The sequence below is a fragment of the Vicugna pacos genome, chromosome 2, assembly GCF_048564905.1.
Source record: "Vicugna pacos chromosome 2, VicPac4, whole genome shotgun sequence".
In the NCBI taxonomy this organism is placed as follows: Eukaryota; Metazoa; Chordata; class Mammalia; order Artiodactyla; family Camelidae; genus Vicugna; species Vicugna pacos.
In genome coordinates this window covers 55,264,215-55,289,455 of record NC_132988.1, presented here as the reverse complement: position 1 = coordinate 55,289,455, position 25,241 = coordinate 55,264,215, and the positions used below count along the sequence as shown (strand labels likewise).

The 25,241-nt window shown below is 34.4% G+C and overlaps 1 protein-coding gene across 3 annotated transcripts in view; it reads left to right on the top strand.

The window, feature by feature from the left end:
* The window catches only part of PDLIM5 (PDZ and LIM domain 5), a 183,618-nt gene that overhangs the window by 84,146 nt on the left and 74,231 nt on the right, over positions 1–25,241 (top strand). For 2 of the 3 annotated variants that reach the window (XM_006208951.4, XM_072940363.1), the window contains exons 4-5: positions 16,169–16,211; positions 17,838–18,256. In XM_006208951.4, the coding sequence (XP_006209013.1) occupies positions 16,169–16,211; positions 17,838–18,256 (462 nt within the window). The remainder of the gene's footprint in view (positions 1–16,168; positions 16,212–17,837; positions 18,257–25,241) is intronic. The other variant, XM_006208955.4, reaches the window with a different exon arrangement.

Genomic DNA, 25,241 nt, shown 5'->3' with positions numbered 1-25,241 from the left:
CACTTTGGATCATCAAATATACTTCTTAAAAGTTAACTTTATTTGTATCAAAATATCTTATGCAACTAGTATAAGAAACTAAAAGGCTTATTTTAAAAAACTCCCCAGCCATCCCTTTTTTTGCACCTCCGTTTACCTGGTATCTTCCATCGCAGGCAACCAGTTATTTCCCCTGGTATTTACCTTTGTATTCTTAAATAATAGTCATTTGCTAAGCCTCAGTTCATCAATTTTAGTTGTTAATCACTGACTTCTTTTGGTAGGTGAGATTTTACCTTACTTATAGCCCTACACTTCTCCTGCAACCTTTCTTGTTAATATGATCATTTGGGGAGGATTATTTAACAGTAAATTTTTAAAATCTGTATTCAGTCTTTTCATTCTTAGGACAATACAAACACTCAGTGCTGAGCCAAAGTTTGGGATAATTCAGTGTACCAGAATTCAGTAAGAGGATTGACAGTGTCTCACAGAGAGCACTTCAGTGTATTGTGGGCCCTAGTGAAGTGTGTGAGCCACGGCCCCCCTCACTCTGTACATGAGCTTAGTGTGCTGAGCACATGATCCTGGAACCCAGCTCTCCTTGCCAGATTGCAGGCTTTTCATGTCTATAGATATGGAAAGAGAAATTCAGCATTTCAGAGAAGACATATAGATATGGCACTGGAGGATGAATAGATTGCATAAGCTTGTGGGAGATGTAAAAAAGTATTTTCTAAAAACACATTTTGTAACAATACTCTTTTTCCACATTCTTCGTATATTATTTATTGATACTGTTCCACAGTGTTATCTGCACAGATAATGTCTTTGCTATCACATTGTCTTTGCTGGGAATCAGACATTCATCTTTCCTTTTGTTGTTGGACTTCTCGTTTTTTTAATTGTCTTTATAGAGTTTTCATCATTTTACTACTTAGAGCTAGTTCATTGTTTTTCTGTGTCCATTTTTGTGAATACGTGCCATAATCCCTTTTAGAGGCCATCTTCCGTCAAGAGATTACAAAATCATTTGCGTTTGCGAGACTTTCGACTTAATGCTATTATGTTCCTTGTTCTCATCTTTAAGCACTTTTAAGGAAATATTTAGTGACTTCTTTCTACTTGGAAAACAATTACACCTTTACTGAAGAACATTTGGAAGATACAGAAAATAAGAAACTCATGTGTCATCCAGAGATGACAAACATATTTTGGTATATGCTCTTCTAATCTGACTATACACTTTCTCTGTCTCTCTCTCTCTCTCTCTCTGTCTGTCTGTCTCTCTCTCTTTCGACACATACTTCAGGGATATAGAGGTGAACAAAATAGGCAGGGTACCTCTCATCCTGAATCTGCTACACAAGCTAATAAAGGAGATAGTCAACATATAATAATATAGTAATTTAATTTTATTTTGACAAATGCATATGGCATAAGAACACAGTTTCTTTTTAATTTGAGGTATAGTTGATTTACAGTATTATATTAGTTTTGGGTATACAGCATGGTGATTCAGAGAATACAAAAACAGTTTCAAGGAAGAGTATAGTGTTATCAAATTTATAAGCAGATTTTGTCATGTAAAAAACCTTATTATCATAATATATATTAATTGCCTCAGTAACATGCCATATTATATATAGTAAATTTGTCAAATGTTGTATCTCATTAGGAGATAGTGGTGGCCTAGTAGAATTAAATACTAGTGTGAAGAATCCTTCTTCTTTCAACTTTATCTTTCGTATGTAAACTTTTTCAGTGGAATCTTTTATTTCCACCATTGCTGCAGTGCCAGAGTAGTGAGATAGACTGCTTATACTGTTTGCCTGTGAAAGCACCAAATGATGATTATAATGTTAAGTAGATTCATTTTATAAATACATGAAATGCTGTATAAATTATAGGCTATTTTATATGTTGACTACAAGATATAGGTGTAGGGCTAGTTAAGTTACATGTATTACATCATCATTACCCCATTACAGAACAACCCTGTGAGATAAATGGTGACCTTTTTTACAGATGAGGAAACTAATTCTGAGAAGTTAATTAACTTGAACTAACTTACTGTTGTGAAGATACTAAGTCTTGCTTGGCTGCAAATAAAATTCATGCTTTTAATTTTCTTGATATTATGCTCTCTTTTGTAATGGTGAGATAGATGAGTAGGAATTATTATACCCACTTTTCAAATGAGAAAACAGGCATAGACAAGGCTAATATTTCAAGTATAGTAGAAAGAGAAATGAAATAGTTGTCAACCTATTCTTTCTCAACTTAGGTTTTCCTGTCTATATATAAAAGGATTCCTTTGTATCCAACTCTATCCTATGACAATGGTACCAGGAGGCCAGTGGAATGCCTTCTGATTTTTCTGCTTGTACTTGTAATTCAACTAGAGAAGCTGTACTTTTATTTGTTTACATATTAGACCTTGTAACACATTCACGTATAACCAAGGATTACATTACTAACCTAATTTGGGAATAAAAATTTGTGGACTTTCAGTTTTGATTTGCTGCTTTGCTTTTATTCTAGGTGAGACCATAAATAAATTAGTTCTCTATTATATTTTTCTATAAAATAAACTGTCAGAGTCTTTTTGATAGTAAAAAATTTAATGAGAATTAGTTTATGTAAGTGGATATTGATCTTGAGGAATGTTTTTAATAATACTGTATGTTGGGTTTCCTCTCCCAAGTAGTTATGATAATTTTTTTTGTCTAAAGCATTTCATCTATAGCAGTGATATTTGAATATATGTATAGATATTTATGCTCAGTATTGTTGGTGAACTAAATGAATTTATAGTATAGAATGAGGAATTTTGATTAGACTAGTAGGAAATTGTGATAGTTTGACATTGACTAAGTTACTGTTTATCTATCAGGAAGCCTGTAAACAATAATGATTTTTTCTGTGATTTTGATGATGTGATTTTTTAAAATCTGTACTTGTTTTAATTTTTTAATTTTTTATTTTTTTATTGAGTTATAGTCATTTTACAATGTTATGTGATGATGTGATTTTGATGATGATATTATGAAAAGTCAGTCTAGATGACCTGTTAAGATCTATGTGTTTCTTTGATTTCTTAAGCCTTTACTGAGAATTTTGTCAATTTTCAAAAACTGGCCTGAGTATCCAATTTTATCAAACATAGGGTATACAAATATCTGGGATTCAACAAATATTTTTGATGATTCTGAAATGAAGTTTGTAATTATCTCAGCTGGACCTCCTATCTAGTGCTATTTTCATAAGTCTGCTCTACCTCTACAAATGTTCCTTCTGAGTAACTGGTTTCTTACAACCATACCCATTAGTATTCTAGCACATTTAACTGCTAGCCTCTTTCTTCAGAACTAACTTAAGACACATAATTCAACAAGAAGCACAGGGAGTCATGCCGCATCTTGTTTGCATAGGAGCAGCACCAAAGCATGAGCCTCTGCCAGTGTTTGCTGTAGGGTAGATTCCCCTAGAAAACAGGAGATCAGTGAGATGCTACATTGCCCTTTTATGTGACAGACAGCTGAAAACAAGGCCATGTGTGAAAGCCAAACTCTTAGATGTTCTGCATGTCAAAACGGGAACAAAAATTATAATGCAAGTTTTATTTCCTTAAATATGGATCCCAACATTAGTTGAGGTATGCAGCTCTTCCACAGCCTTGGGTGTGGCCCATGAATATAGCTGCTAACTCTGATCTGTAATTTTTGTATTTTATTGCCGTGTATGACTGGGCCTTTGGGTTATAACCATTGATGTGAATGAAAGAGAAGGAAAGATTGTTGGATATAACGTAACGTGCGTATTTTTGGCTTTGGTATTTGTGTCATCATAGAAGTTCATAGAACTTCAGGACTTGGAAGCACTTTTGGAGAAAGTTTAATATGCTGGATTTCTTCATAGGGATTGGGAATAGAGCTTGTTCTCTAACCAGTCTGTGATAGTTTCTTATCTCTTCAGACTCCATTGCCAATCACTGTGATGGTTTCAGAGGCATCCAAGGCCCACACTGTCCCCCATACATTACCTCTGCAGGCAGTTGCGCGTGATTGTCTGCCTGCCATGTGAGCCTGGTTGTTGTCCTTGCACATTGGATTCAGGGAAGTGCCAGAGGGAAATTCAGAAAAGAAGAGTCATTGACCTCACCTTTTCCTCCGTCTAACTTTTCATAAACAAATGTTGCCATCACCAAGCCCTGCATTATTGTTAGTTGAAAGAACTGTTCAGAAAACAAGTAGACCTTAGTTTCGCTCTGGGGATTTAGCAGTGACTCTGTGTATTATGGATGATTTGTAACTGGGTTGCCTCTCCCATTTCCTATTGTGGCTGATACTCCCCCAAAACTCCATTATTATGGTAGCCAAGAACTGACGTTTTCTGAAATGGACCAGTGAAGTGGCTTTTACAAAACTATATTGTGTTTAATGTTAGGCTTGTCTAACTTAGAAAAGCCTTGAGCCTGGGAGATTATAACTGCCATTTATGTTCAGTTTTCATGCCATGGAGAATGATAAATATCATAGCTGACACTTTAATAGTGTGTATTTACGTGGCAAGCACTATTCTAAGCACTTTACATTTTTTCCTTTAGTTTTCACAATAACCCTACAAGATGGATAAGCATTGTTGTTATTATTATCTTACATGTGAAGAAACTGGGAGAGAGTGCTTAAGTAGCTTGTCCTAAGTTCAACAACTAGTAAATGGAGGAACTAGTGTTAACTTGAAAACTGGGTTTGCCTCTTGGTGGATGTTGAGCCAAAAGACATAACCAGGCCAAAGATCAGAAGAAAGGATTTATTACTTGCAGCAAGTGAAGAGAATACCGGGGATCTTTCCCAAAGCAGTGTCTCCCTGAACAGCAAAATTAGGACCTTTCAAGCTAAGGGCACATGCATATTCATGAGGGGATGAACAGAAGAGAATTCAACATAGAATTGAGGCAGCAGTTGACAGAGGCCAAGCTTTAGTTGATTGAAGTCATGAGAAACAGATAAGATCAACATCATCATTCCTTAGGTTCTGACCAGTCTGGGGTCTCAGCATGTAGTTATCATCCTCCACCTTCATTCCTGCAGAACCAATGATATGTATCAGATTATTATGTCTATCCCTTGAGGAGGAACTAGGACTCTATTTTATTTCTTGACTGCTTTTCTTTTGTTCCTGCATTCCTTCACTTCCTTTAAGATCATTAATTAGTGGGATCCATTCAAAGACAAGCATTGTGGCCAGGCTTACATCACAAAGTGGCTTAAGCCAAAAAGTGGCTTCTCTTATGTCAAGAAAGCCATTCCTGGTCCCCTTTCTCCAGGGACTCCCTATCCTATCTGCTACACTAGGATTAGAATCTGGGAAATCTGCTTCTCAGCTCTGTGAGATACTGGACATTCTAGGGGCTACACTGCTTATCAAAGTCACCAGGCTAAGACTTAGGTGAAGTTTTAAAATTTACCTGTGGTTTTCTTTCTTTGAGGCCAGTGTTAGTATCGGGTTTATTTGCCAGTTTGTCCTGAGTCTCTTACACCTTGTCATAAGTAATACATACCTAAGAGAAATAAAAGAATTAGTTAATACAGACAGGTTTTCAGAAAGAAAAAGTTAACACTGTATGATATAGGCTATATTATAGAGGTGTTCGTATTCCCCTGAGCTTGAAGGGTCCTTGTGGCCAGTTGGTCTCACTTTCTCCTATGAAAGGATCCCTGCAACAGCATTACAGCCCCTACGTGAACCTCACCACTGGACAGCCCTTTCCAGTTAGACAAGTCTAATTAAGGGAAAGTCCTTTTAATTAAAAGCTCGTGGTTGGTATTCGGCAAGAACATTTTAGAAAAGCAGCCAAAAGAGTTAAGTATCAGAATAGCTATGGAAGAAAAGAATCATTGTTATCTTGAAAGGAATCAAGAACTTTGTTTTCAAAGTTACATAAGTGCTTTTTCATTTATTGTAAATAGTTTTTTTTTTTTTTAAGATCACTGTTTAGCGCACATTGTGGCTTGTTTATGAACTGGTTCTATTCTTTGGTGAGATCTCAGGTCCTTCTGTGACTCTTTGAAAAGGGGAAGTAAATGACAGGAATCTCCTGTTTGTATTCTCTAGAGATTTTTTTAAGGGCTGCTTGGTGCTAGCGTCAGGGAAATATCAGATTAGAGAATGTTTTGCTCTCACTGAAGAATCGAATACATTTCAGGTTATCTCTTAAGAGTTAAGTGTTAGTGTTTGGCTTCTCTAATGTTTATACATTTTCAAGTAAGGACTTACTAGAGGATGTCGTTGTTGGAGCAGTACATATAGTAACTTATGGTCAGCACTTCTGTTCTCAGTGATTATAATTCTGTCAAAAGCAAATTTGGTGAGATAGAGCTTTACAGGCATGTCCTAGCCAGAACCTTGTGTTAATTATTGTTGTTGCTAGGCCTGTTTATTTTGTGCCTTTGAGGATATTATTGAGTGCAGTACTTTTTTCACAAGTCAGAACTAGCTTAATATTTTGTGAATGGGCTATTTCAGTTCAATGAACATTTTTTGTGTGTGTGTGACCACTGTTAGGCAAATGTCATGTTTATTATATGACCTCTAAAGCTTCCAAACTCTTCTGAGTTCTCTGCCCTTGAGTCAAGATTAGTGTTTATCAAGCTGAAGCTTATTATGCATTCAGTTTACTGAGTCAGGACCAGCATCTTCCCTAACCCCCCTTTTTTTGTTTTATAAATAATATAGACTAGAACAGACTGTATTATAATGGATTGCATGTGAAAATATGTGTTTTTATTGGTTCATATTTGTATCATGCAGGTCATGTTATAAAATGTATTTCTGACAGTGTATTGTGATGAAAAGTTTGAGAACAGTGGTCTATGTCGGTGCTCCTCAGTTTGCAGCCTCTGGACACTGGTGCCATTTTGGACTGTTGGTTCCTGGTCTGTCATGAGATAGGTACAGAAATTGGGGATAGGCATTTAGAAATTTTCGTAGCAATTTGACATTGCCATGGTTTTTAAGCTTTTGATCAGCGGATTTGTCCCATTGAAAGATACAGACCAATTTGGGTGTTGTGAATGTGCATGGTTATGTTTCAAGTTGTGTAATGTTAAGAAGCGCTTATTCTAGGGTCATCTTTCTAAATATTAGATTCACACCACAGTGGAGGGAACTAATTCTCTTAGGATAATATGCTTACCTTTTGGTAAAATAGGCAGAATGCATTTCTAATTTGCTAGTTTCAGATTTTCTTTTCTGTAATGACAGAGGTATTAGAGGACATAATTTATAATGTTTTATATTGTTCTTTGTTTACAAAAAAAACCTTGGGAAGCTTTGGATTTCTAACATAGCTTTAATTTTACAAATAAATTAATTAAATTATCAGTCAGAAATAAATTAATTAAATTATCAGTCAGAAATAAAAGCAATACCGTCTTTTTATAAATAAGTTTTAGTTTCTGTAAACAGAAATAATGTTTCTCAATAAATAAAAGAAACAGTTGAATATGTTTCAGTCCTTCCTCTATGATAGTGTAAATGTGGTTAATCACAAATAATGTAAGAACTTTAAAAAAAATGAACAAATACTTGAATACTTACTGGTTTAAAATTTTTCTTTTTCATATTTAGATATTATTATCATATAGAATACTTTGAACTAATTTAATAAGATTCAGTGATGAGGTTGTTGGACAAGATTCTACTTCTGAACTGATAAATGAACTTTATGGCTCATCTTAAAGTTATTAAACAGGGATAAACCTGGCTTATCTGTGGCTAAAATAGTCACATTTGATCGTTAATTTTTGAATTCCTAGACTCTGAGTACCACTAGATTTTTTTAAAAAACTCAAACCCACCCTCAAATTATTTTTAAGTGTTAAATAAATGGAAAAACCTAAGTTTAGACTATAAAGAATGAGAAGTTTTCATTTCTGTGCTTTTCACAAGACAGCAGACTGACTTTGCTTTCCTAATAAGGCTGTGCTAAATGTTGGAATGCTTGTCCCCTTGAATTTTATTGAAATACCTAAAAATACCCACTTTACCAAAAAAGTTTGCAACTTAATGTGTTTAGCCTAGACAAGAATAGAAAGATGTATCTGAAAGAAATTAGAGGCAAAATTGTGCCTCCAGTATTAGCGTAGGACAGAGAGCGTGTAAGAGTGAACCTCAAACAGAATTATCTTATACTTTGGGTGTTTCAAGAACAAATAAGATATTTCGCTGTCTTCCATTTGTATTGTTTGTCTTGGTATATTTAAGATTTGGGACAATTTGTAGTCCATCTCTTCCTCTTTATAGTAAGTAGGCTCATACAGTTTATACGTATGTATGGGCTAATTTATTGTTCGACACTATATTTAGATTTACTCTTCTTTAATTTGATTTAACTTTCTTACAAAATGAAGTACTGTGTTTAGGAATACATTTCTGTCCCAATTAGAGGAGTGAAAGACAAGGTCCTGATAGTGGCATGAAGTAGCTTATATGCTCTGGCTCCCAGTTAGCTCTCCGGCTTCATCTCTCATTGTCCTCCCAGCTTTCAGTCCCATTCTAGCCCCACTGGAACATTCTTGCCTCCAAGACTTCACACTTGCTATTTGGTCTGCCTGGAATGTTCTACTTCAAGTCTCTGCTCAGCTCTCATCTTTTAGAGGCTTTCTCTGACTCCTTTATATAAAATAATGTATCCCTGCCCCTGTTTGCTTTATTATACTCCACTGCACTCATTACCATGTGACATACTTTGCTTGTTTGTTTTTAGTCCGCCTCTTCCAAATAGAATGTAAGCACCTTCAAGATAGGGATTCTTGTCTGTATTATTCATTACTGTTGCCCCACCTCCTATGGCAGAGTCTGCTATGTTAGGGGCTCAACAAATATTTGTGTAATTAATTAGTAAATTAATGGAATAAATTAATTTAAGGAAAAGCTATAGCCCAGGTGTTGCACTCAAACTTGAAGTGACATATAATACATATACATAGGTATAATACATATTGGTCAGGAAAGAGAAGGTGCTTGGTTAAAATAATTTAAGGTAATAGAGAAGCCCATACTAATTATAACACACCTGGAGGGTTAACAGAAGTTAGATTCTGACCATAAGGGTGTGTTTGTTTGTTTGCTTGTTTATAAAAGTATAAGCTGATTCACAAGTAACTGAACACTATAAAAATGTATTATTCCGTGACTAGGTGTATATGAATATATGTAGCTAAACCAAATTTTAAAGGATACATCATGGTTATTTCTGTAATCTCACATGCTCAGTGTCCACCTCTGTATCACAGGGCGTACATCAGACCAGCAGTCTTATTCTCTGGATTATTGGCAGCATATAACCATTGATAGTTGTAATGGGGATTATGATGCGAGTTCCTTTATTTTCTCAAGATCACCAGTGAGGAGATACAAACACAAGGTTCTTGGCACGTACCCAGAAGAAGATCACATAATGTGGTATCTTGGGATCTGCATGGCCACTGACTTCAGAAGCTGGTTGCTGCTTTGATCAAAACACCCACTTTAGCACCATAGGTGCCCTATCCTGCTGAAAAATAAAGTTATTAGGGAATTCCTGTTATTATGGGAAAAATATTTCTCTTCTCTGGAAACATAAGGAAGAATGAACTGAAGGCACTTACTTCTTTGTTTTTGCATGTTTATAAACCTTTTAACTGAGAATTTTCTGAGGAACTTAAACTCTTATTTATGGGGTAGTTCAAGTTGTAAAATATGTGCTTTCTATAGATCGAGAATCAAATAGGTAGATAGATATCTGCTTAGATCTCTGTATATCTGTGTGTTAACTACAAACATATGCATATATGTATGCATTACCATGAGCAACTCCTGATTTTACATAAGTTAAACCAAAAATGACATTCTATAAATAACATGATTAAAAAAGAGTAGTTATTAGTTAATAGAAAGTTAATAGTTATTCGTTGTTTGAAAGCGTTTCTCGCTGAAGTTTTTTGCCAGAGTTATTTCTGTGACTTTCACTTTGATATTACTCCAAGAAGGCAGCGTGTTAGAGTTGCATTTAAAGCATCTTGGGTTCAAGTCTTGGCGCTGCCATTTTCAAATTCTAAGTTGTGGTCAAATTATTTAACCTATTTGAGCATCTGCTTCCTGTAGTTAAAATGCAAAAAATACTCCTTTCCCAGGAAGAATAAATGAGATAATTTATGTAATGGGTCAAGCAAAATTATTGGCATTTGGTATGTACTCAATAAGTGGTATCTTCTCATTAATTTCTAGTTTGTTGTTGTTTTCCCTTGAAACTTACCCTGGCAGATAATTTGATTATAACAGTATATAATCAGAAATGGAGAATAATAAATTTAGCCTAATGCTCCCTTCTCTCCCTGCACCCTCCTTTTTTTCCCTCCTTGAAATTAGTGTAACCATGTGGGCCAGGGAAGCTCAGCATAAGTCCTTCCTTCCTCCCTCCCTCTCCCGCTCGTTCCTGCTCTCTCCTGCTTGATTTCCAACTGGTCGCTGAAAATTTCTTCTCAAGCCCCATCAGAACTCCTGTAACTACCTGAAGAGGATCTTTACAACAGAAGCCCTTTCCCCTTTACCTAGGGAAGTAATTATCTACCAGTAACTGCCTATTCTGGATTTGTCAGAGCCACACCCAATTTCAGGACGACCTCAAGCAGAGGGAGTCCCAGGTGCTCAGATGGACTAGAACAATTCCCTTGCTTCTTTTTACCTTCTTTCTCTGGCTCTTCAAAGTCTGTCCAGCTTTGAGTTATTTCTTCCTCTCTAGAGAAAAAAAATAGACTTTATTTAGTTCCCATGGTAAGACAGAGAAAATCAAAGAGAGGGAAAGAAAATGAGACTGTATGTATGAATGCATGTGTGTGTGTGGTGAGTATAATCTTTTATAAGTTAAAAGGTTAGTTATGCTGAGATAGAATTATTTTGTACTTTTGTTTATAGATAATATAATCTTTACATGTTCTCAGATCATTTAGAAAAAAACCACTGATGCATTGCTTTAAGTGATTTAAATATTTAGGGTTTGAGTTTTTAGGAAAGTCGACTGACTGAAAGTAAAGTTAAATATGGGAAAATTGTTTAAAGACACATCCCTCTGCACACTCGAGTGCTCCTTTTTCCCTTCTGGAGTTGCTTTGTTATTGCAAATTGACAACTTTGCAATTAAAGTGATTAATGATGTATCCCAGTGTTTATGGGTCCTGAGGTCACTGAGCCCAAAGATGGCTGTGCTGTGGGAAACTTAGATGGAGCTCATCTCACGGAAGATGAACTAAAAATCCTCCTCTTTTCTGTATGATTGTTTATGAGTTTAAGTATATTAGATATGGTTGAAGGCGTCACCAAGACATAATGAGTAATGTGAGTAACTTTTATCAGTCCAGTTTTGTTGCATAATTCCTCATTCTTAAACACTAATGTGAACATTCATTGGCTACTTAATTAATTAAAAACATGTTACATTATAAAACAGTATTGAGAAGAATTCATTGAGTGTTCATGTGATGCAGTTTTTTATGATTCCCTTGAATCTAATCCTTAATAACGCTGTTGCGTATTTATGGCTTTGTTTTTCCTGCACGTTATTCTAACCAGGGCATCACAATTCTAGTTTCTAACACAATCCCTTATAACTTAGATTATAAATATAATCCTTTCAGCTGTTCAGCCGAAAGTACTGAAACTGGTTGTAAAGCATCACAGATTTTTATTTTGGATACTGCTCTTATAAAAATCAATCAACTTTCAAAATAGATTGTTGTAGCCACATTGATGGTTTTGTTCTCTGAATTTCATGAGGCGAGGGCAGTGCTGGGCCAAGGCACTAGTCTCTCACCGTCGTGCTTTCTCCTGTACAGTGGCTCCACACTCAGGGAAGGGAGAACAGTAAGCAGATTGTTGAGCCCATGGCACCGAGCCATTGCCAGGATCTCTGCTGGCTTGAAACACGTACTTCACAAAAGTGACTTGTGATGATCACTGTGGTTGAAAGGCAGATATATTATCCCATTGCATATTTCCCAGGATTTGAAGAGAAAAATGTCAGAATGATTTTTAATAACTATACATCACTTTAAAAACTGTTTAAGTCTTTACAAAATTATTTGCTTTTATGTAATCTGTGACATTTCTAAAGTAAAGGAGCAGAGGCTCAATATAATATTGTTCTAAAAAAAGAAAGGCAACTATAAAAATTTTAACTTTGAAAACTATTTTTGTTTATTCATTTTTCCTTATTTGTTTCCCTTTTCTCCTCCAGGAATATAGAAAATGTATATTTCACTTTGGTGAAGGAAATGAGATTTTCCCCCTAAAACATTAAGTTAGGCTCAGAGTCTTTGGGTATCTTACGTAACAAAGTTCAGGAAAGCACTAGTTTGCTAAGAAAGGTATTCTGTGTAACAAAAGTTTCTGAGGATTTTATGGATTGTAATGTTTCTTGCCCTTAATTTTAGCCGCCTGGAGGAGACTTAAGTAAGTTTTTCAGACTGGCAGAGATTTACTGTCTTTACTGTTTCTTCAAAACATTTCCCGAGGGTTTTTCCCCTTCCTAACTCCAGTCCTGTGAAAGGTTTCCTAAGAAAATGAAGATTCTAAAAATGAATTCCAAAAATGAATATTCTACGCTTCAAATGGGTGTGGACCACAGTATTTTCTTTTTTAGACATTTAAAGGCTTTGAGTAGTCCTGTGGCTAAAATGCTTATGTAACTTTAACTTCAAGTTTTCTAGATATCTTTGATAACAGAACCTTTGTTTTTTTTTGGTTTTGTGTTTTGGGAAGTAGTTTTCTCCAAAGCATGCTTTGAGAAATAGTCTTAATTTTTTAAAAGTGGCACATGTACAGTGCATAAAATATGGAAAACACACAAAAGAGAAAAAATAAATATTCATAGAGAGCCTCTGCTAAAATGTTGATGTGTTTCCATCCACTTTTTTCCATGCATTGATCATGCTGCATATGCTATTTTATATTTTCCTTTTTTCACTTAACATTATACAATCAGAAGCATATTATCGTATAGTCAGAATTTTTTCTAAAAGTGGTTTTAATCATTGCAAAGTGTTTCATCATGTGGTTATATTACAGTTAACCATTTTCTCATTTGTATATTTAATCACTTGTTTCCTGTTTTTCACTATTACGAGTTTTACTATAGGGAATGAATATCTTTATACATAAAGTCCTTTCATTATTTCAGATTATTTCTATGATAGATTCCCAGATGTTGATTTAATAAGTCAAAGGGCATGAGCTTTCTTCAAGGCTTTTTACAAATAAATGCCAAATTATTTTCCGAAAGAATGGTAATAATACATAGTTCTTCAAGCAACATATCGAGTATTCTTACAAGCATTATGTATTAACATTTTTTAAAACTACACATTTGAAAACGAAAGATGATGTATCTTTTATTTTGTTGTCCTGTGATAATTAGTTAAGTTTGATTTAAAAAAAATTAGTGTTAACTGCTATTCATTAGTTTTCAGATTTCATTTGCCATGTATTTTATATCTCCCAAACCATGATGGTATCATAAGAATATGTAATCACACTTAAGTATAAATCTTATGTACCCTACTGATCTTTTAAAATGTGACTAATGTATGTTATAGATTTTATTTACATATTCTGCATGTTAAAAATGTTTTTCCAAATATTTTTAATGTGGACAGGTCGACTTCTTCTGTTTATCCCCCAAAACAAAATAACACATTAAAATGAAGGCTATTTTTAACAAAAGAGTTCAACAATTACATGGCTTAAACTATGAGCGCCTATAAATATTGAGGTCAGATGTGTACCTGATTGACATATCATAGAGTAACTCTAAGGGATCTTCTGTGTTTTAATGATTCTGTGACTCATTTGGTAGTTATTTAAATGTTTAAACCAACAGAACTAATTTTTTTTTGCATCTAATGTCAACTCTTTCATTTGACATTTAACTATAAGCCAGTCTTTTTTTTCCTCTGCAAAATGAAGCTTGTGTTTTCACTGTGTAACGGACTCAATCCTGGGATTTTGAGTGCATTGTTGCCTGTCTTGTCTTTGACTGCATTTCTTAGTTTAGGTCATTGCACTTGTGAGCTTTATCAGAAGGCAAGCAGGGCAAACATTCATAATTCAGTTTTACATTTTTTGGTGAATTCAAAATTTCAAGATGTATTTTTGTAGAACTTTCAATCCATAAAATATGTGAAGACTGATTGTTATTCTGTGCACTCCAAACACACTAAGAGGTCAGACTCCAAAGTTAATGAAAACTAACCATTCTGGGACTTTTGTTGTTGTTGCTAACACTGTCTAAATAAGAACTAACACCTAGAAAAAATGAAGGAGTTTGTCTTCATAGACACAGGATATATGCGTTTTACTCTGAAAACCTAGTGACCGTTTAAACATCATCTTTTTTATTAATCGGTTTTGTATTGCTAAAAGAGCCCCACGCACCTGGAAGTGTCCAGATAAAAAAGGGTATTGTCCTCTCAATTATGGCAAATTTTCAACAATGTCCTGTGTGGTATTAATAAGTAGATCCTTTGTGATTACATCTTACTGTGAAATTTCAGTGAAAGGAGGATTCCACTTTTCTGTACTTAAACTTGTTTCCTTTGTTTGTTATAATAACTCTATAAGCTAAAAGAGAGATTGTTTGAGAGTGCACATGGAAAGTTGTGCAACTGCACAGTATTATTCTGCACTGCAGTAACTGAATGTTAGCATCTATTGTGGCCTCTCATTAGGTTAGCCAGTTATTCAGTCAGTGCTTGCCCTGGCTAACCAAATTAGTTGTTACTGGAAAATTCAGTTGCTGCTAAAAAATGTCGATCAGAGTTCAGTACTAGGTTATGATTATAGAGACCAAATATCCTGTGTTTGCATCTCTGTAAGTAAAAGCATCTCATGGTTGCAGCTTAAAATGATCACATTATTTACCTGCTGTGGTTACATTTTTTGAATTCTGCACTTGCTGTCTAATTCTCAGGCTCGTGTTGTGTAAGAGTCAGGCTGCTTCTGGCATTGTTAAACATAGCATATACTTTAATACTGGGGAAATAGCCTTTAAATCATTCAAAGTTTTCTGATCATTTGGTTACTATCCTTGACTATAGCCAGTGTATTGTAATAAGTAAGAACTGTTGGCTTTAGCCCCAGTCTGGTAAGTAATTTACTTTAACTCTGAAGTTCCTCATATGAAAAGTGGGAAAAATGATAGTTGCTACTTTGGTTAGTTGTCATGATTATAAGAGATAATTGCTCTGAATCAGTTATTGTTACTATCAGTCCATGCTAAATAAAGGGACAGTAATATACAAAAAAGCATATATTAAAAATAATAAATTTGAGTGTATATGTGCATGACTGGAACATTATGCTGTACACTGGAAATTTATTGTAACTGACTATACTTCAATTAAAATATAGTAATAAATTTGAATTTGGGAATAGTTCTGTGCATGTTTTTTTATCCTTCTTTCCTTGTTCTCTCCCTCCCACGCTCATTACTGATGACCTGTTTCAGGTCAGACACAGGGCTGATATAGAGACACAAATGGGGCATGGTCATTGCTATCACTGAAAGTTTAGTCTAGTGGAAGAGCTTACAGTTTGGTTTTAGTAGAACAGATACATTAATTTACACTTAAGAATATAAATACAAAATAAATGCTCATTTTGTGACCCAGCTCACCCAGAATTGATTCAGTATTTTCACAAAGAGACCCAATGCCCTGTGGGCATCTTCATAGGGCATTGAAAAAGCAGAAAAGACAGATACCATTGGAGATAGAGATGCAGATGATTTGTTTCAAGAACCACTCAAGGGTCAGAAAGTCATGTTTATTTTTCTTTACCCTGTTTGGTAGGGAATAGCCTTAATTTAAAAATTAAACACTGGTACATTAGCACACAGGATTGGTGTTTGTCTTTCCTTATTTGAGTGTGTAGAGAACTAATGAATGCCTAGTGTGTGAGGTATTGGGTCTTGCAGCATTTAGTTGCATGAACCAGTTAGTAGACTGTGAATGGTCAAAACCATGAATTACAAAACCATAAATTTTGATGATCTGGTATATTAAGGTATATAGTAATAAAATTCCATTAATAAGAAGTTTGTAACAATTTATGTTTTTTTTTTTTCCTTTCTTTCTTTTTCTCCTCTCAGAGCATCTGCTATACCCAAGCCAGAGCCGGTTCCTGTTCAAAAGGTGCGTTTCTAGTCTAGCATCACTGAGGTACCATTTGATTGTCCCTCTTGAACCGCTGTGGCTTCCATCCCTATCTCAGGCCATACTGACAGTTTATAGTTTCAGTACAGTTTTCCTCACAGTTTTCCTTTAAAGACAACTGGGAAAGTGGAAATCAATCCATACAGAATTATCATCTGTAACTATGCCTAAATTATTTAAATATATTTCCTAGGTTGTATATTCTCAGTAACTTATATCCAAATTTCTTATATTCACTTTTGATTTGTCTGGCTTTATTTACATATTCTAAAGAGAATAAATAAGTGGTTACCAAAAATGAATATTACAATAAGCCTTTAATAACATTTTATTAATAGTGTTAATAATTTTTAAATTACATTTGCAGAGTATTCTTGGATTAGGTTATTGGTAGGTACCCCTTTTTCCCTCGTATATATCCTCAAATTGTTCCAAACCATTTTTCATATGCATCTGGTTTATGCTTTTTGGGGTTTCCCCCTTAATTTTACTTTTGCCTTTCCATTGAATTACTTATATTGATACACTGAGGCATTAAGCTACTTTATCCTCTCAATTACCTTATTATTTCTGTAAGATTAATTTAGATTATCTTTTTTCCCCCTCAAATTAACTGTAATAGAGCCACCATTGTATACTTTTTAAAGAATTTGATTGGTTTTCTTTTGGGATGGTAGAAACTGATTTTTGAATATCACGGAAGCTTAAGTTGTATTTTTAAACTTTACACTTGCTTTGGGATAGGGGTTTGCAAATGCAAATTCTGTTAATTTTAGGAGGACTTGATTTTTCTTACTAGTTATTTTTTGTTTGGCTGATAGCAGTGAAGAAACATCTGAGATCTTTGGTGTTTCCTTCATGTAACTATTAACTACTAAATATTTATTTTGGAAAGGGAAGAATTTTATTCCATCTTTAGTGATATTTCAAAACAAGAGAGAGAAATGAGATTTCAGGAAAAGAAAAGGATTGATTTTGTTTTGTTCATTTGTTTGCTTTTTTTGTTGAGTTTTTTTTAAGAAGAAATTTCTTGATTCAAAATAACTAATTAGAATGTGCAGATTTCTGAGTTAGATGAAAATGAACATTCCTTCTTTTTTTTAAATTCAAGAGTTAGAAATATGCTGCTACTTCTGCATGAATCAAATAATTGTACTCTGGAGAGTAATTAAGCATGTTTGAAAGATGAAATTATAATTGAGACTCTGGATATTTTAAAATAAACATTTTGGTTAGTGATGTTTTGTTTATTGTAGGATATTTAAAACATTTTCCTTTGGAATATGTCTGAATTGGGACTTATGTTGGCCTTTTGGCTTTTTGATAACTTTCCTGCTCTATTTCCTAAATATTTTGAACTCCTTTCATTTTTATATAAAAAATATATATATGCACTCAATATGTGCATATGTGTTATGCTTGTTGGGACCAGTTAGCATGCATGCTACGTTATATCAACTCATTGTTTTTATCTGGAAACATGTGAAGTTTGGCCTGCTAACATTGTGTTTGTGTTTTAAAAAATGAGCTGTGTGTTCTTTTCAGTGGATCTATTTTGCATGTATTTGGTGTGTTTTTGTGTATGTTTATTTTTATTTTACATAGGGAGAACCCAAAGAAGTAGTTAAACCTGTGCCCATTACATCTCCTGCTGTGTCCAAAGTCACTTCCACAGCCAACATGGCCTACAATAAGGCACCACGGCCCTTTGGTTCTGTGTCTTCACCAAAAGTCACATCCATCCCATCACCATCGTCCGCCTTCACCCCAGCCCATGCGACCACTTCATCACATGCTTCCCCTTCACCTGTGGCCGCTGTCACTCCTCCCCCATTTGCTGCACCTGGACTGCATGCTAATGCCAACCTTAGTGCTGACCAGCGTTCGTCTGCACTGAGCGCTGGTAAACCTGCAGTTAATGTCCCACGGCAGCCCACAGTCACCAGCGTGTGTTCCGAGACTGCTCAGGAGCTAGCAGAGGGACAGAGAAGAGGATCCCAGGGTGACAGTACACAGCAAAATGGGTAGGTGGCCAAGGGTGCTTTCTGCTTTTGTCAAAACTCTTCTTTCAGGCAATTTCCAGGCAACATCCCCCCCAAATCAGCTGTTCTTTGAAGGAAGGGAGATGAAGTTTTGTATGCTTCATTAGCATGTAGCTTTATGTTATATACGTATAGCACTTTCTGCAAGGCAATTATAGGTTAATCCAAACCTAATTATGCATTTTGACATGTTATGAACCCTGTCACCTACTCTGTAACTCTTTTTTTCCAACTCTTGACACAGCGAGGAGCAGCTGGCACTTATAATGCAGAGCAATTCTTGGATCTTTCTTCCTCAATTTTTCCATCCTTTTATTAGCCACCAAAGGTTTAAACAGAATGGTTGCAGTTACATCAGCTTATGTATCTCATGCTAAAGAGAGAGGAAATGAGAAGTTTGTAGGAAGCTTTTTTCTAGGGAGTAGTCTTAAGACAGAAAACAAATTAGCTTTGACTCATGTCTGTGTGTGATGCACTAGCCTAGGTCAGATAGCTGAACAGTATTCTTTTCAGATAAACTTATACTAGAATTTAGTCTTTATAAGCAAGCAGTAATGAGAGACAGTAACATTAAGGGATGCTTAAAAAGCAGAAGCAAATTGGAGAGTATTTTCATTATAAAGATTTTTCTAAAATAAATAGGTTTAAAGCAATGGATACTAAATATATAAGGTTAGCAGAACTTTTTGAAAATCTATCCCTTATAGTTTTCCCCTTTTGGTGGTATAGGTTTTAGAAAAGATGGTTGAAGTCTGCTTTCAATAGCCTCCATTTATAGATGGTCATTTTATTCTTTTTGGAATTCAGTGACCATACTTTAAGCCAAAATCATTTTGGTAAAATCATTTTGATCAGATTTATTGTGACAAAAATGTCTTTTTAAAAGGAAAACAAAAGGAAATAATCTACATACGTGCTTGTTTTTACCAATGCTGGTTCCCAGGAAAATATAATTAAAATAATTGTGTGGAGAGGTTCTTTCTGAGCTAATCCCTTCTGAATGTTAATTCATGTAATGAAGGGGCTGTGCTTTCATAGCGCTGCTGTCATGGCAACCTGGGGGCTTTGAAAAAGAAGGTGGCAGGGGTCCAGGCGGCTGCTGAGAACAAGGAGCAGGTCTGGAAGGACAGATACTGGATCCTACATGTGGTTTTGTGGTTGTGGGTGGCTTTTTAAAGTTGTACTCTATATATTGAGGAAAATTATGTCCTTCAAAGAATGTTATTTCTCCTTTCATGGGAGGAAGAGAAATAGTATGTAGTGTTGAGGTATGTGTGGCTCTGTTTTTTATTTTTTTAGTATGTCTATTTGAAGACAGTAGATTTTAGAATAATCAAAGTAGGTATCCTGAAAAGCCAGATGCTACCTGTCAAAGGCTAGCCTCATGGAAAACTAAAAGCAGAAGTTTACCATGTTTGTGAAGTTCCAGGTGCAGTAGGAAAAAGTCCTTTGAAGGACATGTTGGCGTTAAAAATCTTTTCTCCTTGCTAACACTTCTTGAAATTTTATAAGAAGGATTTCTTCGTGGAAAATTACAGAGATAAAGCCAAATTGAGGTTACAGAAAACTCTACATGGAAAATAGGTGAAAATACCAAGCTTAAATTTTGTGTTTTATGAATACAGCTTTGGTGATTAAACTTGATTTAAAGATTATTATTTTCAGGCTGATGCTGTAGACAGCGGTGTAGTTACAGGGCCTTTACAGTGGCTTCTTAATCAGTCGACATGTGATCATTGAGCACATGCCTGGTGCCCAGCACTGTTCAAGATTCTGGAGAAGAGGGATTGTTACATGGTTTGCATCATTAACAAGCAAGTAACTGCTTTGTATTTGCAAACTGATTGCATTTGAGAATAGCTTAATTTCAAACGTTGTCCAGACATAAGCACAGTGAAAACTTTTACTGTGAAAACAAAATGTGCTGTCTAAGACAGATTTGCAGTGCTCTCTCCACATTTAGATCAGAGAGATCCAAAATAATATTTACTGTTTTACTAGTCAGTGATGTGTCATTTTGATGAGCAGGTGTTTTGTGGTATTGATGAATGTATTTCCTCCATCAGGTGTCAAATTGTTTCCCTGAAATCACTGTCAGGCTTTTTACTAATTCTGTGATTATTAAATTTTCTGTATTTTTATAGTGTTACAAAAGATCTGCAACAGAACTCTTTCATAGTTGAGAATTGTTACTTTTCATTAATTACTTTTCATTTTAAAAATATTATATGGCAGTAACCAAAAATTAGGCGTTTAGAGGATGTAAAAAGTTAAATGCGTAAGTTATCTGTTTCTTCAAAGCAGAAAGACTTTTAGTCTTTAAGTGATTTGATAGGCATCCCACTTAAATTTATATAGGATTAATAAGCATAAGACAAACAAGTGCTTATTAATTATACATCAACCTGAGAAATAGTTATACATCCTAATAGTATGAAATCTAATAATAATGTTGATATTTTAAAACTATCTCTTAATAATACTATGTTAGCAATCTTGTTCCTTCTTATAAATCATAATGAACAAGGGACAAGGGACTTTTAAGAAATTTTTAGTTTTTCTTCAACATATACCAATTACTAGTCTTAGTTTACTGTTTTCTTTACTACCTTACTCAGAGCAGAATGGAACTTTACATTCCAGACTGGAAGGGAAACTATTTTGCATCAGGTAGTATAAGTGATATCCCTTTTCCCTTTTCATGTGCCCTTGCATTATAATGTGCCACTGCTTTCAAGAGGTAAGTCTTTCAGGTATCCTTCATTAATTTTAATTTCACTGGACTGCAGTTTCTTCTAACAGTTCCTATGTGGTATTTTGAAAAATCTGGCCTTGGAATATGCAAAATATGTTATGGTAGTAATGTTTTTACATGCTTTTCTCTTTGCAGAAAACAAAAGTGACAAAGTTAGTATCCACATTACTGGAGAGGAAATATGGTGATTTATATAATGAATAAACAGCATGAATGCCCGATTTTTGCAAAATTAAGTTAAATTTTGCAAAACAGCTATAATTTAGAATAACCACATTTAGTTTTTTCAAAAAGTTTGGTTTGCATTGCTATGTTGTAGTGAATTGCTTTATGGTAATTAATAGTAATGTTTAACTTTTGTCATAAAATATATGTGGGGTTTGCTGTGTAATGGTTTAAAAGAGGTAATGTTTGGGATAATTTGTATCAGTCAAGATTGTTAGAAAACAAAGGTAGAAGAGAGAGCATAAATATACGTACCACTAGTGAACAGCCTATATAAAACTGAGTTGATTTCCAAATTTATATTAAAACCCATTGTTTCTCAGGTAAAGTCTCAGAGAACTTTTTTGATTTTTCTGACAATGTTGTTGAAAGGTTTAGAACTTTAATATATAGTCGTGTGTCACTGGAAGATAGAAAGTCTATACACCTTTGAAATTAGTTAAGAGACAATTACTAGCTTGTTAAATGTCACAGGTAGTTGGGAGAGACACTGGAAATTACTGTGGTATAACTTCTAAACCTTGCTTTTGTGTCTGTTGGTATTGACAGTAAACTGGTGATTACTTGCTTTAAAAATAGATTAAAATCATATTAGGTAAGAACTTTAATTTTGTGTTACATTACTATAGATAGAATTGGAAATGTGGAATATCTATCTTAGACACACTGAAGGGAATTAACTATTGAATTATTAAAGCAACTTTATCCCAGTGTGGCTGTGGTCTCAGTAATTGAGTAGTTTCATGTTATAGACACATAGGAATATTGCACCCAATGCACTAGAGGAACATTCCCCAAACCCTGATTTATTGTTTTCTATTTAAAGTTAGTCTTACACACAAGGACTTCTGCTAGTTACTAGGTTCCAGTGTTAACAATTTATTAACAGTTTGACTTGTAAGGGGGAAAAATGGGTCTTGGAAAAATAAATTTAAGCATTTAGGTTAAATACATATATATTTTTTAATTCTTCAAAGATTCATTACTTTATTATTATTATGCATTGTGCTAGATGTTTTTAAATGCACTATGTGATTGAATTCTCATTTAAACTTTGAACCTTGAGAGGGTACTTAAATTTCTCAAGTCATGTAGCTTGCAATTGAGCTAAGATTCAAGCCTAGGTTTTTTGAAGCCAGATTTTGGTGTGCCTTGCTCTGTATCACTTGTTTGTGACCTAGGCTTATTTCTGTTACTTTGAATAAGTATTTATTTTTAATGGTTATAGACTAAATTGAGTGAATTGAGGCTACATGAGTGAATAATGTGCATAAACTATAGTTGGGTTTGGTAGTGTTTCTTTTACATTGTGCAGTTGGAGGATCTGTTCTAACAACAAACCTGTATTGGCATATTTTTCAGAGGGCCTTCAGATATGAAAACATGTGCCCTTACAAGAGGTCTGAAAGATGCAGCAATTGTCATTCATTTCACTGTTGAGGAAAAAGAGGCTTCTGGAGATTGCACCTTGTCTGGGCACAGGGGAAGTGGGCAGCATAGCCAGGGTGAAAAACCATGTCATCTGACTGTCCTGATGACACATATGCCACTGTGGTGTATGATGGGATGTTCCACTTGGGCACATTTTCTAAAATTCATGAAAGTATCTGTTCAACATATTAAAATTGGCATCTTTAGGCTTTAGCCAATCAACCCTCTGCTGGCTACCACCCACCACACTGTAGAATATTTCCTCCTCAACTTCATGTGGACGTAAAACTTTTCCCCTAAACTTTAAAATGTCTGAATATATATTTAAAATTGTATTCTGGTCAGAAGAGGTTATTTTGAAAAACTATTTCTCTGCGCAGAGGAGAAAATGCTTTGCATTATGGCTTAGAGAAGAATAAATACCCATAAATTACTGAGATTAACTTAATCCTGCGTCTCACCCCATCTCAGCAAAACTCAGCCCTCTATTGAGTTTTGAAACTAACTTTGACATGTGGAAATATGGCTTCTTAGTATTCAGATTGGTAGACAGTTTTTCTCGCTATGTTTATAATCAGTTATTACTGTGACTAAAGTTTATTGCAGTAAGATTGATTCAGCATTGTGTTGAGAAACTATATAGAGCTTATACTTGAGTCTTCTATGCATAATGGAATGTGAATATATTTGTTTTTAACAATTCTGCACTTAATAGGCTTTGAGAATGAATTCTGTTTTCACTCTTTAGATGTTATTAACCTAGTTCTTTTACCATATCATATCAGCTATGCCTTTCTGGGCAATGATTAGATTGCTGATCATACAGAACAGTGGAGTTCCTACAAATCAGTTCTGAACGTCCTGAAATCTGCCTTGTTAAGAGGGCAGTAGTAATGATGAATAGGGAAGAGTCTGAAAATTGAGTAACAGCCCATTATTTGTGACCTGCCACTTCATGTATTTTTCATCATAATCACTACATTTTAAAAAATAAGAGAAGATTTTCAAATAGGATATCATTCCTTTATAATATATGATTCAGGATAATTTATGTGAGAAGATTACACTTGCTGTTAATGTATACTGCTTATATTATGTGAGACTAAAAGATTTTCTCTTAGTCTGTTCTGATTTTAAAAGTGATTCTAAAATGATCTGTTTTTACATCTTATGTCTACTTTATATTTTAATCTCTGCCTTTTGTTAGGAACACAATAGGAATTTGGATTCACTCTAAAATTAATTTTATAAAAATCTAGAAAAATTTTAAATAGTGGATCTTTATCTCTTGGTATTAGTAACTTGAGACTTGAACTAGCATTCATATATAAAATATTTTTCGTTGATTTTGGAAGCCAAAAAAAAAACCCCCAGAAAACTGTTGTCCAAATAATAACAGTGTAACAGAATTTTGACTAACACTTGTTCATTTTTGTTTGTCTCTGTTTACGTGATTATTTTGAAGCATGATGTTTGGTGTAGCATCTTCATGTAAATTAATTGTTTTGAATTTTGCTATTTCATTTTTCTTTTTCTTCTCCTTTTTTTTTTTTTTTTGGTCTCATCTTTGTTTTCCATCATCCTGGGGACATCAATGTCTTCTCTACTCTATCACGTCTTTTTGTGTGTGTATTATTCCTCCTTCAGTAACCCTGGCACTGTGTAAGTATCTAATCAATGATTTCTTTTCTAATTTTCAACATTGTCTCTCTGTAACCTTCCATCTGGCTTTCAACTTAACACCATCAGCAAATTTTGTTAGTATCTTCTCATTGCATAAAATGTTCAAATATGTTAAGGAGCCTAGGAAACTTGTTTTTCACGCCAGAGAACTTTATAAGAATTAGTGTGTGTATTTTAGAAAACCCACACTTATGCAGTGGAAAATCTTAGTAAGCTAAACCTTCAGGAAGATAGATCAGCACTATGGACAGTATATACGGGAGTTAAAGATGTAGTTGGGGCCTCCCTTGTTAAGTATTTTTTTTAATATGAATAAACTTGCTAATTTTGAATGTCTATATTTTGAAATAAATTATTTGCTCTTGATAGTTAAATTTATATTCTATCCCAAATACATTCAAAAAATAAAATTGTTGAGATTATTCTTTTCTTTAATCATAGTCATCAGAGTTTGGAGTTTCAAAGCCAGTAGATGTTTAGAAACTTTCTATCACTTGACACAATCTGAAACTGTGGTGAATGTCACAAAGAGTCTAGGATGTACTATACTTTTTGCAAGTGTGTCGTGGCTAAAAAGTATTTTTTAGTAGTGTCATTTTATTAATCTTAGTCTTAGCTTGACATAAAACTTTTCGTTTTGTATTTTTATAGTCCAAACCTTTTGTAGAGAATAAAGTAGTCTTATACCTGAAATTGGCACCTTTTAAGAGTAAGCAATACTTACTGACTATTTAAAATTATAATAAATTTAGTAGCTTAACGTTTTTCAAGTAATTGCATAAGATAAACTGTTGTCTGTTTAGGAATGGCCAAAGACAGTGTATTTATGATATAATCTATGTTTATTATTTTATAATTTTTAAAAATTATGTC